General features: G+C 44.9%; 1 protein-coding gene across 1 annotated transcript; it reads left to right on the plus strand.

Annotated features, from left to right (window-relative positions):
- Nucleotides 1-10,246: 10,246 nt before the first annotated feature.
- Nucleotides 10,247-16,337, plus strand: MGP (matrix Gla protein). Its single transcript, XM_032689425.1, has 5 exons — nt 10,247-10,334; nt 12,961-13,109; nt 13,891-13,926; nt 15,024-15,099; nt 15,960-16,337. The coding sequence occupies exons 2-5, from the start codon at nt 13,049-13,051 to the stop codon at nt 16,096-16,098; spliced, it is 312 nt and encodes a 103-aa protein (XP_032545316.1). The 5' UTR covers nt 10,247-10,334; nt 12,961-13,048; the 3' UTR covers nt 16,099-16,337.
- Nucleotides 16,338-16,555: the final 218 nt, after the last annotated feature.

Below are 16,555 nucleotides of genomic sequence, written 5' to 3' on the forward strand. Positions count from 1 at the left end.
AAGGCTATTTTGCATGCTATAACGGAAGTAGTAATGCTTATATCAAATGATTAACTCTCTTTAAGTGTTTGCCAGTCTTCTTCTACAGACCCATTCTGTCCTCCAGGAATCTGGATGCTGCCATGGTTAATGGCTCTTCCAACTGCTTCCATCTGGCAGGTTCCTAACCTGGAAACAGCACATCTTTGGTGTCTCCCCTGTGACCTGATAACTCACAGCCACCACACAGGGACACAAAGTACTCTGGAAAGAAACACTGCTCCCAGAGAGGAGTGGAGCAGGCAGGAATAGAGGGACCTAAGAATCATCCTGTTAGGTTTGTCCTCAGTATCCCAAACCAGGGGCTCTTCTTTCTGCCTTGATTTCTGTTCAATAACTTGGAGACTCTCAGTGGTACAAGATACTCCACATGTCCCCTCTCAGTCTACAGGGTAGGGCTGGCTCTAAGTGCACCCTCCTCCTCCCTGCTGGCTCCCTGTCTCTGTGTGAGTGACAGGGCTCTCTGATGCTGGCATGATTTTATTTCTCTTTTTCCCCATCCCATGCACTGAAGGCAGCTCTGTCCCAAGCATAACCTTGCTGCTCCTAGGGGAATGTGTTTGTCACATTGCACCTGCCCCAGGCACTCCTTTTAAAGAGAATAAGAGAGAAACACCCACCAGGCACTCTCCATCAGAATGGTGATAAAGCAAGACTTCAGTAACACAAGAAAATGGATTAGCTGCCTTGCCCTAGGGGCCCTGTTCACCTTCTGAGTCTTGAAACTGGTATTTCAGAGGAGTCCTTCTTGGCAAGACTGGCCTTTTGATCTAGGATAATAAACCCCTTCTTCTTTTAATAATAAAGATAACTGTATCCAGGACATTTCAAACTTGAGAAACTGCTTTACCAGCATTTTACAAGATAGGGTGGGATTATTTCTGTGGCTGTTCCTATGGAAATGAGGTGCTTTGTATATCTGCTTGTCCTGTCCCCACTTTCAAATGATCAGACACACCCATAGCAGGGCAGTGGTCTCTAATGTATTATGGTACTCCTGGTTTTTTGGGACTAGGTGTTGGGCAGAGGGGGAAAGTCCCAAAACCTGCATCATTAGCTTTATTATGCTAGGGGCACTGTAGTCTTTATCATAACATGCCCTCACATCGTTGCTGGGACCTTAACAACCCCAGGACGAGCTGCTTGGGAGCTGCTCCTTGCTCCTTACCCGTTGCCTTGAATGGCACCGGTGTTCTCCAGCTCATTTCAGTGCCCCCTTCTTGAAAATTCATGCAGGATTGTTTATTTTGATTTGGGATGGGTTTATCTGAACATCTGTCCTTATGCTGGGAATCCATCAAGCATGCAAACCCAAAGCTCCTGAAGTAGTTCACTTCTATTTCTAGCCAAGACGATCAGCCAAAGACTTGGTGCTGCTTTATTTATGTTTAATATATTAAATCTGTCTCTGTGAATTTCTCTGTGACAGACAGACATGCCACAGATGGGCAACATGTGTGGGAGGGAAGTCTGTTTCTGGACAAGCACCATCCCCCTCTGCTTCTCCCCCAGCCCCACCACCCACTTAGCAAATTCCCAGGGAACATAATTCCCAGGTCACTGACAAAAGCAGCAAAAGCTCCCACTGAGAGCAAGAAGGAGAGGGCTAGGAGGAAAGGCAAGGTTATCTGTCCTAAAATGCTCCCGAATGGAAAATGGAGACACCAGGGTCCTGAGATGGGACTCAGGGAATCAAGACCTCAATTTGCTTCTTCACTGGTTATGCAGCTGCTATTGGTAACTGCTTTGTTCTGTCATTTGGGCTTTGTTGTGCATGTTCCCTCTGCCCCTATCCCCAGCAGCTGGGGCCACTCTGTGAAGCTTTCCTGGCCGTGGCACCCTCCTGCAGGCTCCTCCCTAGGGCCGAACAGGGCCTGGAGCAGTTGGGAGGTGGCAGTGCCATATCCGTGGTGAAGGGGACAGACAGCCTGGAGAAGGGGATGGGGCTGGTACCACAGTGTATCCCACTGGCCATGTGGGGCAAGCATAGAGAGGAGAGGAAGTAGAGTGGGATGGGGGGAGCTAAGGCTGGCTGTGGGCTGTTTTATAGCTACTGTTATTCAACCCTGTGGCTGAAGCATGGTGGGCAGGTGCAGAATGAGGAGCCTGACCTCTCTCCTGCCCAAGGCTGCTGTTCCTGTGTTATGCTGCTCTCCCTGCAGTGTTGGAAGCCCAGTTCTGGAACCAACACCAGGCTCGACTTGGTCGTGAACATCAGCAACTCTACACATAGAAAAGGGCCAGAGGTATACTCTGGGTGTCACTCTGCCTTTTGATTCAGTTTATGGACAGCAAGGCAGATCAGGTCAAAGAAATGTATGCTCAGGGAGACACATAGGCATGCAGCTACTGTGGGAGAAGCTGGGGTGCTCAAATGAGTGGTGATGGACATCAGCTTGGGGAGTGGGGTTTCGTGTCACCAAAGGAGTAGCTGCAGGATAGAAGTGCAGAAGAAACCCTTCCTGGGGCCAAGCAACTTTTCAGGGAGCTCACACAATTCATCCGACTGCAAGAATAAAGGACAGCAGCCACCAGGCAGATAGGGATGGGCAGGAAACAGCCTCAACAGTAAGATAGCAGGAACATTTTTCTCAGAAGCAGCTTCAGGTGAACTTTGTGCTGCAATGTTGCATGTTGCATGGAGGAGGCAGAAGCCTGATCTGAGATTTCAGGTGCTTGTTGTCAAGAAAAAGAGAAGGAGCTAAAGCCAAGCCCTCAGCTGTCACCTCACCCTTGCAGATCTCTCTTTAGTGGCAGTACAGAGCTCCTCATAACACTTCTGTTTTACTTATGGTGACCCTCTACAAAAGTGCAAACCCAGTGAGATAAATTATATTCTTATGTTCTTACTAACTCAAGATCTCCCCAGATAAGTTATAATGACAGCAGATTTCTGTTTAGCAATCCACTGTCTGCAATAGTGGATGGGGTCAGAAACAGATCATCATTAGAATGATAGCACAGAGGAGCCCAGAGAGATCAGGTAATACAGAAGAGCTCCAGGAGCTGAAAAACAGAGTGAACTTTGGACACCTGTGTATCATCTGTCATCACCAAGCCCCAGGCTTGGGAAGGCCAGGCAGTGATAAGAGTCCTTGGCTGAGGAAGGTGCTCCTGCCAGAGAGGCCTCTTCTCCTATGGAGAGGTGAGGACAGGTATGTAACCACACATCTCTCCCTTCTGGGGCTTGTACAGCACTTTGCACAAGCAGAACCTTACTCCTAATGAGGTACCAGGGTGACTCTAAAGAAATTACTGTCCTTACTGCAGTCCTTACTGGAGTTAGCTGTTCATTTCAGGTCTCAAAATAGACAAGGGTCTTTTTAGGAGCTAGTGAATATGTTTTATTTATTGTGTAGTACTGGTATTTTATCTACTGGGTCCTCCAGCAGGTTCACTAGTTTCTCCTCCAGTTCTCTAGTGAAATGAGCATCAAGAAAGAAGACGCCTACCTCAAAGAGATGAAGTGACAGATAGATGGTTGGCCAAGTAACATGGGGGAAGGTGTGTTCTACAGATGTGTACGGATGTTTGGTATATAATATATGCACAGCAGAGATTCTCATTCATTGTCTGCTGTATGAAAATGTATGGTATTAAAGAACAGTGTCATTAATCTTATGCTTAGCCAGCCAGCAGGGTTGTGTACCCAACATCTGACTCATGCAGTGTATTTTGCTGATAAATGTACAGTAACGTTTTCCAGTGCAGGCATTGATATAGGTGGGAGACAGTGAGAACAGAAATCCCAAATAATACAATCTGGTTGGTGACAGCAAGTGTTGTAAGCAGATCCTATTACTGGAACAGAGTGAGGAAAGCATTAGTTATAACCCAGGAAGGACAAAAGTGTCTTTGTTGGCAAGAATATTTTAAAAAAGAATATTAAAAAAGAATCTTTTAAAAAAGATTCTACCATGGAAAAAGCTCTATGCAGCTTCTAGGATTGATACATGCTTTAAGTCATATGTATGCTTTTATGTGATTTTTGGCACCTGTATTGAGTCTTAATATGACATCCTTTATCATGGATGTAGAGAAAAAAAGATAATTTCAGCAGAACAGACCAAAACTAGCTTTGACCAAGCAAGCGAAGGAAAATGTTGAATCCAAAAGCGTCACCTCATGCCTGCAGCGCTGGAAGTGTCACCTCATGCCTGCAGCACTGGAGTCACTCATTTTCTTATACATCTGTCCTGGGTTTCCTCCCACTACCTGGCTAAAAAGACAATGAGACAAAAGGGAAAGAGTTCTGCTGGGATTTTAATGATATGCTAATCCAGGTACCATCAATGTGTGCTGTTGTTATATCCCTTATGCCTGCCTTCCTAGTGCTTCCACACCTAGAACTCTTCTTTGTTCTCCATTTATATTTTTTTATCACTTCCTTTATAATTTAAAGGAATTTATGACCACTAATGACCCTGGCAAAGTTGTGACTTCTGGAGTCCAGTGCCATTTTAGGAAGAAGGAAAAACTAATCTAAAAGATCTGATTTATCATAGAATCATATAGTATACTGAGTTGGAAAGGACTCATCAGGATCATCGAGTCCCACTCCTGGCCCTGCACAGGACACCAGAGGAATCACACCATGTGCCTGAAAGCACTGTCCAAATGCTTCTTGAGTTCCTTTTATCTTTCCTTCTCCTTTTAAAATTCTTTCCTGCTTTATGAGAACACAAAATTTCTGGATACAAATAATCAGTTGTCAAGTTTAATACAAATAAACAATAAGTACATATCCAAAGAGCATATAATTAGTGTGTGAAATTCATTGCTAAGGAAGGTCGTCAAGTTGAATGGTTTGACTAGCATGTGATGTTAGCAACATTAATATAATTTGTAGTTATGCACAGGAGGATAAGAGTAGTCAGATTTAATGCTTCAAGAAATAAGAATGTCTTTCTTCTTGCCACAAACAGCATTTCACAATTAGCTGGGTATTGTGCTTTTCCCCCCACCCCCTAGCATTCCTTTTTACTCTATCAGATATTGACAACACAGGCCGAGGCCAACACCAGGGGCTTGATGTGTCACAGAAAAAGTTATTTACTTACTAGAGACAAAATTTATGATCCTTTAGATACTGAACTCGAGATAGAACAGAGAAACATATATAATACTGCAGGGATACTTGTAAATATTTCAGTGGCATCCTGCATTCAAGACAGATGGAACACAAATATTTCAGTCCAATCTTGGCTTCAAAAGGGCAGGCAGATTTAGGATCTAAGATGCTATCAAAGCTTGTGCTGAAAAAAAAAGAGGCATTGCTGTTATTTTTTTATTTACCAGATGGATAAGAAGAGTGCAACCACAACTGCTTTCTTATCTCTCTACATGTCTGTACAGGAAATAAGGCGGGTAAATCTCATCTGATCCCAAAGAATAAGTCAGGTCAGGACATTTTTGTGTTCATGTGGTGAAGCAAGGGAAATGAGGGTGGAAAAGGAAGAGAGATTTCTGCTGCCCTTTCCCGTAAGAGTACAACCCAGAAGCATGCTCTGTTTATATAAAGTTCGAACCTTTTGCTCGCTCAGTTTTTCTTAGGATACCTGAAGTACAAGCAATTCTAGTTACTTAGATGGGTTATTTAATCCCTACCCAAGAGCCTCTCCCAATTTTTTCAACAGCCAAATAATATTAACATTATCCTGTGTCTTCCTTCCTTTCCGGACTGAAAGAGAAATATGCTGATCAGTGTATGTGAGCACATGTGGGTGGGTGTGGGTGAAGCCAAAGGAAGCAGCAGAGTTAGCTCTTAGCCCAGAATGTTTTGGTTACTTTATTCAGTGAACTGAATAACCTTGGTCTGGCTTCTGTGAAATTTTAGTCTTCTGTGCTCATGAACTTCCTATTGCCAGTAATCTTCTTTCATTGTTTCAGCCAAACACAGCTGTTCTGGGAAGTCCTGGCCAAACAGAGATAGTCTTTAAAGTAACTCAGTGAATCCCATGAATGGTGCTGAGTATTGGAATTGAAGGCTTGAGCCAGGCTCACTTTTTTGCAGCAAGCAGAAATGGAGAGCAATGAGCTTCCATTAGGTTGTACTGCTGACTCCAAATACTCCTGTATTCATACCCAGACTGCGACTTTTCTAGGATATTGGCCTTCATTTTGAAGTCTGATGGATTACAAGGAGTAACTTTGAGGATCACAACTGCATAGACCATGGCTGTGAGGTTTTATCTGGACACTAATCTCTGAATTTCAGTAGATTAAACATCTGCCACCAACAACATAATACAGTGGCCAAAAAAGTCCTCAGTTTACCAACCAGCCAACGAGCCAAACCTGACAGCTCATCAACTGTAAATTTCTTTTTATGGTCATGACTAATGTGGAGATAGGACCAAATTCTGTAGGCCAGTGCAGGTAGAAGAAGAATTGTCCTCTCACCCTCTGTCTTTCTTCAGGGAGGAAGAATCTGGGCCCCTTTATGGTATTTATTTTCAGTCCTGCTCCTTGACACTGGGATACTGAGCAACCCGTTGTCCCAGAGCCCAGAGTGACACCCTTCAGGCTGCAGGTGTACTCCACATCCATGGGCAGGAGAAAGTCACTGGAAGTCATTACATAAGATGGAAAGGGGAACTTCTAAAGTGCACCTTAGCCCACAATGTTGGAGAAAGCAGGGAAGAAAATAGCTGTGAGCTGGTATGGGAACCTTCCCCACACACAGGAGACTGACACTGACTCTAAGCTTAGATGGTGGTTTTCACAGCACTAAGATATGGATTCACTTTGTTAGAACCAATACATATTTTCGCACTGGAAACTTTTATTTTTGCAGAACGTTGTAATGCTGGGGGCAAAATTTTTCTCAGGGAAAAGGTCAAGACAGGTTTCAAATATATGTGTTTAAATATTTTTGAGGAAAAAACTCACCACTTACTTTTTATGAAATTACTTTTTTTCCCCATCCCCACCACTTATCTGTTATGAAATTACTCTCTTCTCCTCATCTCATCATGGAAATGGAAACTAATAATTTCAGTTATTTTGCAAATAATGTTCGATTGCTGTGAAACTAGATTTCTCCTGTTTATGTGCTTCCCCGTTCTCTTAACCTTTGGAAATTTTTCAGTCTGTTCTTGAAATATGTCTTTCCCAGGTTGAACTAGCATTTGAACTAGTTTTAGGGTTAATTTCGGGTAGCTGAGTAAGTTTGCTGCCAGAACTAACACACGTTCTGATATGTATATTGAGTTCTTTAAATGTCTGAAATGCGTTCTATTTATTTTTATTTTATAGTCTTTTGACTAGCTTCTGTGTTTAAAAAACATCTCTCTTTCTAAAGCTTAGTGTCAGTATGCTAGTTTTCAGCACGATTTATTCCATGAGGTTGTTGACTTTAATTAGATTGTGGATACTTGGACACTCTTACTTAATGGCTCAATTATACTTTCTTCTTGGATCAGTTCCGAGGTATTACTTAGGACCAAATGAAAAAATAAAAATAAAATCTTGTTTTCTCATGTGCTGTAGAACTAGTTGTTCTAAAAAGCACTTGTTTGTCATGTTGAGAAATCTCTTCCTAAGCCATAGACTTTATGGTTGCTGACTAACTTCCATCCTGAAACATAGGATTAAGCTTGAAAAGGACTGTCCAGATTGATGAGTCCAGTTATTTGTTACTCCAGGGTTTGGAAACCCTGCTCTGTTGCAGAGGTGATAGGGTTTATTCCCTTACTGTAGTGCTCAGCAACTCTGCTGAAGTCTTCCTATCATGAGCTGGGCACTAGGTGAGGGACACATAGATATGGATCATGGCCCTAAAGACACAGAGTCTGGAAATGAGATTTATCCTAATCATGAGAGCTGCAGACTCTGAAACAGCCTCTGGAGGGGTACTGGAAACAGAATGTAATTGCTAGTTCATTGTCCTGCTGGAAAAGCCTTGTGGACAATGCAGGGGTGGAGAGGCTTGGTGCTTCCCACAGGCTATGGTCTGTCATTTTGGGTGTGAGTGCAAATCACCTTGTCTTGTTAGTCCTCATCTATAACACTTCCCACTGAAATTATTCTTCCGTGAACAAAGGTGACCTGGGCCATACAGAGGGATCCTGCTGAGTTCTCCCTGGCAACTTCTCCAATGGCACTAATAGATGCCCATCTCTGCAGGCACATTCTCAGTAGACATATCAGAATCAGTATTCTGTCATCAACTTTATGATTGTTGGTTCATACTTGTTCCTTTTATTAACTGTTTACTTCCAGTTTTTGAGCTTTTAATTTACAGTAGGATTCTTTCTGCTAATCCCAATGGAAGACCTTGCCTTTGTGCTGCTGCATATTATCCTGTTTCTATTACTGCAGCTTTCAAGGTCCTTCTTTTCATCCTGTATAAGCTCTCATGCCTCCTTTTCACTGCTGTTGCTTTCTTGCTTTGTGTTATTGACAAAATTCCTCAACAAATATTCCTTTTTAAAGCCAACCATTAATGGAAGTATTCAGTAAAACTAGTCCCAAGAGAAATTAAATTAGTGGTTTCTCAACATTTCTCTTTTTCACTGCTTAAGCTTCCACCCCATTTGTCTGGTTCCTTACCATCTCACAGTTTTGGCTTTAATGCCCATTTTCTCCAACTTAACTAAAAGTTTGTCAGATGGCACCAGGGCCAAAGGTTTACCAGTACCTAGGTAGATGAGGGTGACCAGATCTTCTGATCTCTTTCAGGGTGCAGCATGTCGTAGGGCCGAATATTCAGATGACCCTGATGGGTGGTAGATTAGGACAAGAAATGTCCTCCTGTTTGCACAGCTTTTCAGAAGTGGTTCATGATTAAGTGTCCTATACCTTGGAAACAGTTCAAGGTTGATGTTCTCAGGCTCTGAGGACCAATAGCTGCTTGTACGAGGACACGAGTAACATGGTACCTTGTTGCCACGGAGAAGTCTGAACTTTCCCCAAACTCATAGAGCACTGTAGGAGCTAAAGAGATGATCATTGGACTGTTCTCTGTCCAAATGTTTGGAGGTTCTTTAACTCCACGCATATGCTATCATTTTCATTTTGCAACTGAGACTGCACATCAGACCACACTTGATCTTTTTCTGGACCAGGCAAGCCACACTCACCAGCTGTTTAATTAATGAATAATGTGATGGGTTTTATTTCTTAACTTCCCAAACCACTAATTTCTGCAGCTGGTCATCCCTCCATTAGATATTACAATGAAGTTCTTTACTGTGAGGGTGGAGAGATGCTGAAAGGTGTTGCCCAGAGAAGTTGTGAATACCCAAAGACCAGGGTCTTGTGCTGTCTGGATGGGGCTTTGAGCAACCTGAGCTAGTGTAAGGTGTCCCTATCCATGGCAAGGGAGTTGGAACTAGATGATCTGTAAGGTCCCTTCCAGCCCAAACCATGCTATGATTGCACCTCTGCTGAGCTCAGTCTCTCAGTCTATGCCTACCCTTACTTAGGGACTGGACCTGCCAGCACCTTTGCTGAGCATGCACCAGGCATGGATTTCTGCTGAGGGAGGGAGCACTGCTGCAGGTTGCTACTCTCATGGGTTCAGCATCCCAGTGTGGTGTCTGTGTGCTCTACATGCACCATGTGCTAGGTGGTGCAGACAGGATTAGAAGCCCAGTAGCCCTGTCCAACAAGTACATGTCCTAGGCTGTCCAGCACCGTTATGGGCCTGGTGTGAACGGAGAGGGTGCATCTCAGGGGTTAAGTTTGTGTAAGCCAACTCACAGGGTTTTGTCACTTTGGGGTTTTCAGAGCTACATCAGAAAGCAGACACCTTTGTTACGTGAATTTTCAGTCTGACATTAGCCTGCCACTAAGAGAGGGGATCAGACAGTTGTAAAAGCAGCATGAAGAGAGGGGGAGAAGGCTTCTGGCTTCCTGTTTCCTGTGGAAGAATAGGTGCCCTGGCTAGCAGTATGGCTTGAGCTAGAGCACAGAAGGGGAGGAGGGGGTGGAAGAGGGAGGGTCTTGCAGCGAAGACTGGAGCTTGCTCTCAGATCTCTATCCACTCACTGCTCCTAGGCACAGAAAGGTAACCTGGATGTGGCTGTGCCCCCACTAGTCCCTGGTGTCTGCTCTGGCTCTCTCCCTCTTGGCTCAGTTCCTTGAGGTTGTTGATTTCCTGGCTGTGAGCAGAAGGTATTTCTGATGGAGAAGGTGGTACCCTTGGGGGTGGATCAAGAGTGGGAGAGGGGAGGAGTCACTGATTAATGCTAATAAATAAAAGGTCCCTTTTCTTCAGTCCAGGGTTCAGGACAGTAGAAGAGCTGCACCGCCAGACAACAGCTGCAGGCTGGCAGGGAAGCAACACCTTAGTGAGTATGCAGGGACCGCCTTGCTTTTACTGGACAGCTGCTTGTTATTATTGCCTTGCTGGTGCTTCACAGCTGCAAAATGTTAGGAGTGGTTGCTAAGGCATGCGTATAACGTTGTGAGTCTCCAATCCAGCAGTAGACAGATCAGGGCTGCTTTTTTGATTCCCCCTTTATTTGAGGGACTGCAGAGATTTCCCTGGCATGTGCAGGTGATTGTCTTAGCTCCCTTCTCTGCTTCTAACCTGTGGCTGCTTCTAGAAAGCAGAGGGATTGGACTCACTGTCTTGCATGGTATGTTACCTCTGGGGCAGCCCACTATTGCTGGGGAGGGGAGATGTGTGCTGGGGAAGTATGGAGTTCAGGGGGAGTATAAAGGAGATGTACTTTTGCAAGAGAAAGCATTCCCCGAAGGAGATTTGTTGGTATAGGGCTGTGTTGCTGGCATGTTCACCCTTGAAAAATGTATTGCCTCTGTGGTGAAAAATGAAACATTTGGGTTAAAGTGGTGTTTGTGGCTCTTCTCCTGTGGTTGATGCAGGGTATGCTCCAGGCATTCTGGGATCACATCCTCTGAAATGGGAACAGAGTCTTCTAGGGAGCAGAAAGCTCTACCTTGAGTAAAGATAAATAAAGAGGGTTTGGCTGGAAAGCATGTTGGAGTTTCCCATTGTGCAGCAGTACTTTCATTCCAAAGTACTCCCAGCATCTCCCTCTCTCTGCCCCACTATTTTCCCACTGGGGTCCCTCCTCCAGTCTCTCCCTCAAATCTCCCTTTCTTAGTAGCTCCTGTACAAGACACTTGGGAAATCTATAAAATCCACATTCAACAGTAAGTCCAAAACTATGAGCTCTAAGGAATGAAAACAATCACAGAGCAGATATTTTCCTTAAAGAGGCTGGAGTGGCAGGGCATGGAAGGGGAGCATAAATGTCTCGGTTCCCTTCTGACCTTCTGTGTATAGCAGACGTTTTTTCCCTTAGTTTTCCTCCTCATTTCAGGCTAAGTATTGATGGCACAGGACTGAGGTGATCTCTACATGGGATGGGATAATGGGGAAGAAAAGCAATTCTATCTCTTTGATCTGTAGTTGAAGACCCTTCTCAATTTCTCTCCCAGAAACCAGAGGCTTCAGGAAAGGGCCATGAGTTTGGCATTGAAAGGCTAAGTTGTAAATATTAATTTAGTGAGGTTAAAAGAGTAATCTTTTTTCCACTGAAGTTTCACTCCTTGCTGGTGAAGGGTTAGGCTCTGGCTAGCTGACCCTATAGTTCTTGGCTGTGTTACCTGCAGTGTGGTTTCACGGATTGGCCTCTGAATGTAACAGCAGTGACAACACCACAGTGGTTTGGGGAGAATGTCCTGCACCCAGAGTGCATTCGCTCTGTACCCTGACAGTGAAGAGATCCTGATGCCTGCATGGAGAAAACAGGTGGTCATCACAGCTTGGATCACAGTTGAGAATGGTTCCTATGCCCTAGGCCCATCCCCAGGCAGTGTGCAGGGTCCCAGGCCCACCACTGCCATTATGCAAGGGCTGGCAGGCACTGGGTACCCACTTTCCCTCCCTACCTTTCCTGTAGCAAACAACTCCTCTTTGCCTTTCACCCAGCAGGGATGGCCACCTCTGTAATTCCTTCTTTCTTTCACTCCTTTCTACTTTTCCACAGAGCTGCTCAAGAGTTGAACACTCAATATTTTGTCCGTCTCTGCTGTCCTTGATATTGTCCCAGGCAAAGTCTTGAGTTGCTTAAAAAGCAAGGTAATGCTGCCAGAGACTGCTGGCCTTGGAGATTTGTCCCAGCTGAAAAGCCTTTCATTGACATCTGATGTCAGTGACTGGTGGAGCAAGGACTGCTAGTGCTAGACCAGACAGACATCAGTCCTGAGAGATATGGTTACCTCTGCCTCCACCAAGATGTCCTTCCTTGGTCTGGAAATGGAGTGTAGCATCAGTACCACACTGAGAGCCCTCTGAGAGAGAATTATGGGTGTCATCTTAATGCAAAAATGATGATCCCTTCGGCAGAAGGGATTTGTTTAGGTTGCTGCTTGTTACTCCTGGAGCAATAAAGTAGGAGACAGGAAGGGGCACTAGGATTGTGTTCCTCCTCTGATGACTGGTGGGCTGGCATCACAGCAAGGGCCACTGGAGGGAGGGGCACTGAGGGAAGCAGGAGTGTTTGAAGCCTCAGTCTCCACATCTCCATCGGCAAAGCTGACAAAACAGTTTGGGCTGGCTCTATCCAGATGGAATATGGTGGGGGCAAAGAGGGCAGATCAGAGGAAAAATTAGAAAGGCAAACATTTGCATTTGGGGTCAACACGCACCTCTGCCTTTGGACCCCTGGCAGTCTCTGAAATTCCTTTTCTGAAATTCCAAAAGCAGGCCAGCTTTTATGAGTGTGAAGTGCTAGTGACATGTTTGTCTCTGGATTATGGCCCCCAGCCCTGAGCTGGGAGAGGAAGGGGGATGCATTCCCAAAACTTGATTCAATCTGCTAATAGAGGATGTTTTGTAATGGCTCCCTAGAGAGTGTACCAGCTAGCCATCGTCTTGCCCAGGCCTTTCATAGGCCCCCTCCTAACTATGTTTTCTTAATAAACATTCCACTGCTAATTTTGCAGTCAGCCCAGGATCTCCAGCTGCCCTCAGTGGGAAGAAAGCAAAACACAGCAAGAAAGACAGCGAGAGATTCCTCCCTGCACTGGCACAATGCGTACTCTCATCATCCTTACGTTTCTGGCTGTCTTGGTGATGGCTGCCACTTGCTATGGTAGGTGACCTTTATTACTGGGTAGAATGATAACTCCAAACCTGCAGATATTTTTGGGTCTGTTCAGATATTTGTTATGTAACTTTGTGTCTTCTTTTCTCTTAACCTAATCTCTTGCCTGCTTTGTTGCCCTTGCGTCAGATCCTCCTATTCCTGTTCCAGAGCTGTTGGCTCCAGTCACTGGGATTTGTGGTCCAGGATGCTTCAGCCCCTTCCTCTCTGTTCCAGCTCACCTCACAGACTGCTCCTCTTTTTGTCCTCTTGTTGTCTGGACTACAATTAGAGTATTTATTCTTAGTTATTCCTTGTTAATAGGAAGATTTCCCTTTTTTCTTTTGTAATGTTAGCCCCGTTTTCCTGTGAGGCACACAGTTCTGTACTGGTGGAATTAACATGCTGCTTTATCCAAGAGTCAAGTGTATTTCACTGTGCTAATCCATTCCCTGAGAACACTTGAAAGCTTTGAAGGTAAGCATGTGTCATACCCACTGTAATGTCAGGAACAGAAAGTGAGGAACCATTCTTGAGAATCAGACTGGATGACCGAGCACGTCTGGAAGTCCTGACTAAAACACCACATGGCTCCATATTAAACTCCTGAACACTCTAAACTTGAATAAATTCTAGGTCACACCTCTGGTCCCTTTCTCTTCCTTTTAAACAATACTTTAAAACCTGGCTTCTCTGATTTGTATGTGTGTTCTATTGATCTGCAGAGTGTGAAAGACCGGTTCCTATCAATACAGTGTCTTACCACATGTTTTACTCTTTCTTTCCCCAGAGTCCCAAGAGAGCATGGAGTCCCATGAGCATTATTGTAAGACTGCTTTACTATTTTCTTGGGTTTGAAATGTGCTACAGATGTGCCCAAGATCATTTCCTTGTACTTTGCTGTAGGGATTAAACACTCAGCCCTAGGAAACTGAATTTACTGGGAGATGGAGTTTCAGGATAAAAAGGGAGAGATATATCAGCACGTGTTCATACCACCATTTTGCATTGAATATAATGAAAATTGGAAAAGAAAATTGGCAAACAGATCTTAGGTGTCTGTTGCACGTACCAAAACCAGGTTAACTGACACTAGAAAAGGACATTGCTCAAAAAGCTCTGGGATGAGCATGGAAAGAGGTACTGCAGAAGCCAGTTACAAAATTTATTCTCTCCCAAGGACAAGGAGAGCCTTGCCTAAGCGCCTTGGAAGCAGGTGGGATGTATGGGTAGGAGGATCCTTCTGCTGAAAGAGAGAGTGAGTGTCACAGGAAAAGCATGAAAGGGTGGAGAGTCTCACTCTGGAGCAAGCAATATCCTGGAGAGGTTAGAGCACAGATGATGGACCAAAACTAAAAAGAATTTGGACATGTAGAAGAAGGGCTTCACAAAGCAGATATTTAGAAGCACAAAGGCACATGTGCGAGCCAATATCCACAGACTCCTGAACTCTGCAACAGGACTGTGATGTTTCTCGAAAGTGAAACTTTCAGTGACTGCCTAACCTTGGAGGCAGAGAGAATTACTCAGCCCTTCCTGTTTTTACCTGTAATTTCACTATTCTTGTAATTCTGAGTGTGCTCAGACTTCCCACGGTCTGTGCAGCTTGGTGCCTACCTCTTCTTCGCCAAGCTCCACTTACTTGGAGGAACTGTGGCAGCAAAATCACAGTAGCATTCCCCTAGGTGACTTGAGTAACAGCAGAGCAAGACCAGCATGTGCACTTCCATACAGGCTGCTCCAACCACAGTGAGAGCCTGTGCACGAACCAGTGGGGGCGACAGGAGGGAGTTTAAAAGGTCCTGGGTTTCACTGTGCATAGGAGGGCAGACAGAGGCTGTTATGAAGGTGAAAGCTAGCTTTTGTTGCAGTCTGGCATTGAAAAAGTATCTCTCTATCCTGAATAACTACTTGCCTTCTCAGATCCCTTCATCAACAGGCGAAGGGCCAATGACTTCATACAAGCTGACACGAGACTAGGAGCCATCACTCAAGAGAGGTATGTTATGGACTAAGGACACTGAGGATGGGAGTGGGGAGAGGTTTCTCCTTGCCAAGCCCAGGCTGGTACCAGAGGTACCAGAAGCCTCAGTCCCTCTCTCAATGTGAGGTATCCCTGAAGTCCCCAGTCCTGGGAGAAGTGAGAATTCAGATAACAGAGAACACATCCTTTGGTTTGGGGACATGTCATGTTCTGGGAGGACTCTGATTAATTCTTCTAAAGGAAACACGAACAGAAGGAGAGGGAATGAGTGTGGGATGATCAGAAAGAAAGCTCAGTTTGAGATCTTATTCTAGTCTTCAGATCTCAAGCAGAACTTGCAAGACCTTTTCTAAATCACAGGGCCATCTGAGGGCCTCCTTGCCTCCTCTATAAAATATGGATATAGGCAATTTCATGCGTCATGCAAGGCTTGTGAAAATTAAGACTGAAGCACAGAAATCATCTCTTAGCGAGGCATCAAAGCAAACCTCCTCAGTACCAGGTGGCCCCTTTGCAGGGTGTTTTAGATCTTTGTTCCATGTGTGGTTTTGGGGAAGAGCTGAAGGGAATAGGTTGAGGTAGGCTGCAAAGGGAGGACCCTTCCTCAGACTGAGGCAGGAGCCATTCCCCTCTCCCTACCACCTTACTTAGCCCTGAAATAAAAGATTACCTGAGGAGGCAAAACATTCCTGCTGTAGTCACGTCACTGCCTGGGTGTAGTAAACACAGGAGCTGGTGTGCCAAGATCTTTGTAGCTGTATAATGGACTCTGGTGAGGGACCCTTAATCCTGGTTGGGAGCTGTGGTACAGGAAAGGGCTGTAGGCAGATATTTGGGATGACAGCACTTACCCCTCATCTCTCCTGCTTTTACAGGATCAGGGAGCGTACTAAGGCACCCCATGAACGTCAGAGGGAGATCTGCGAGGACTACTACCCTTGTGAACTGTACGCTTATCGCCATGGCTATGCTGCTGCTTACAAGCACTATTTTGGGAAGAGGAGGACTAAGTAAAGGATGACCTGCCCCTATCCTGGGGCCTGGAGTCCAGGGTATCCTCCCAAAAAATGCAATGGCTCTGAAACATATTCAGTTGCTTGTGTCCTTGTATGTTATCCAGCCTGCTGCTTCTCTCCCATGTAGCCATGGATTCCTACACCGTTGTAATTAGTGCTGAGCTGATGTAGCAGAGATCAGAGTGAGTTCAGGATGTGGGTGTTTACTACACAATAAATTGCTGGTTTGATACTATCTTCTCATGAGTCAGAGTATTTTTAAAGGGGGTGTGTAATTTTCCATGAAGAAGCTGAGTTTGTTTATCATAGATTGTGGGGAAAAAATTACTACCTTGCAATCATAAGAGTTTGAAAGGATCTACAGTGTTTTTGTTGCGGGGTCTACAAGTTGCTTCTTTCAGAGGTCACTGGCCAATCTCAGCTCCCAGTCTTAAGCCATCTTATAATGCTATGGT

Source organism: Chiroxiphia lanceolata, chromosome 5 (genome assembly GCF_009829145.1).
Source record: "Chiroxiphia lanceolata isolate bChiLan1 chromosome 5, bChiLan1.pri, whole genome shotgun sequence".
NCBI lineage: Eukaryota > Metazoa > Chordata > Aves > Passeriformes > Pipridae > Chiroxiphia > Chiroxiphia lanceolata.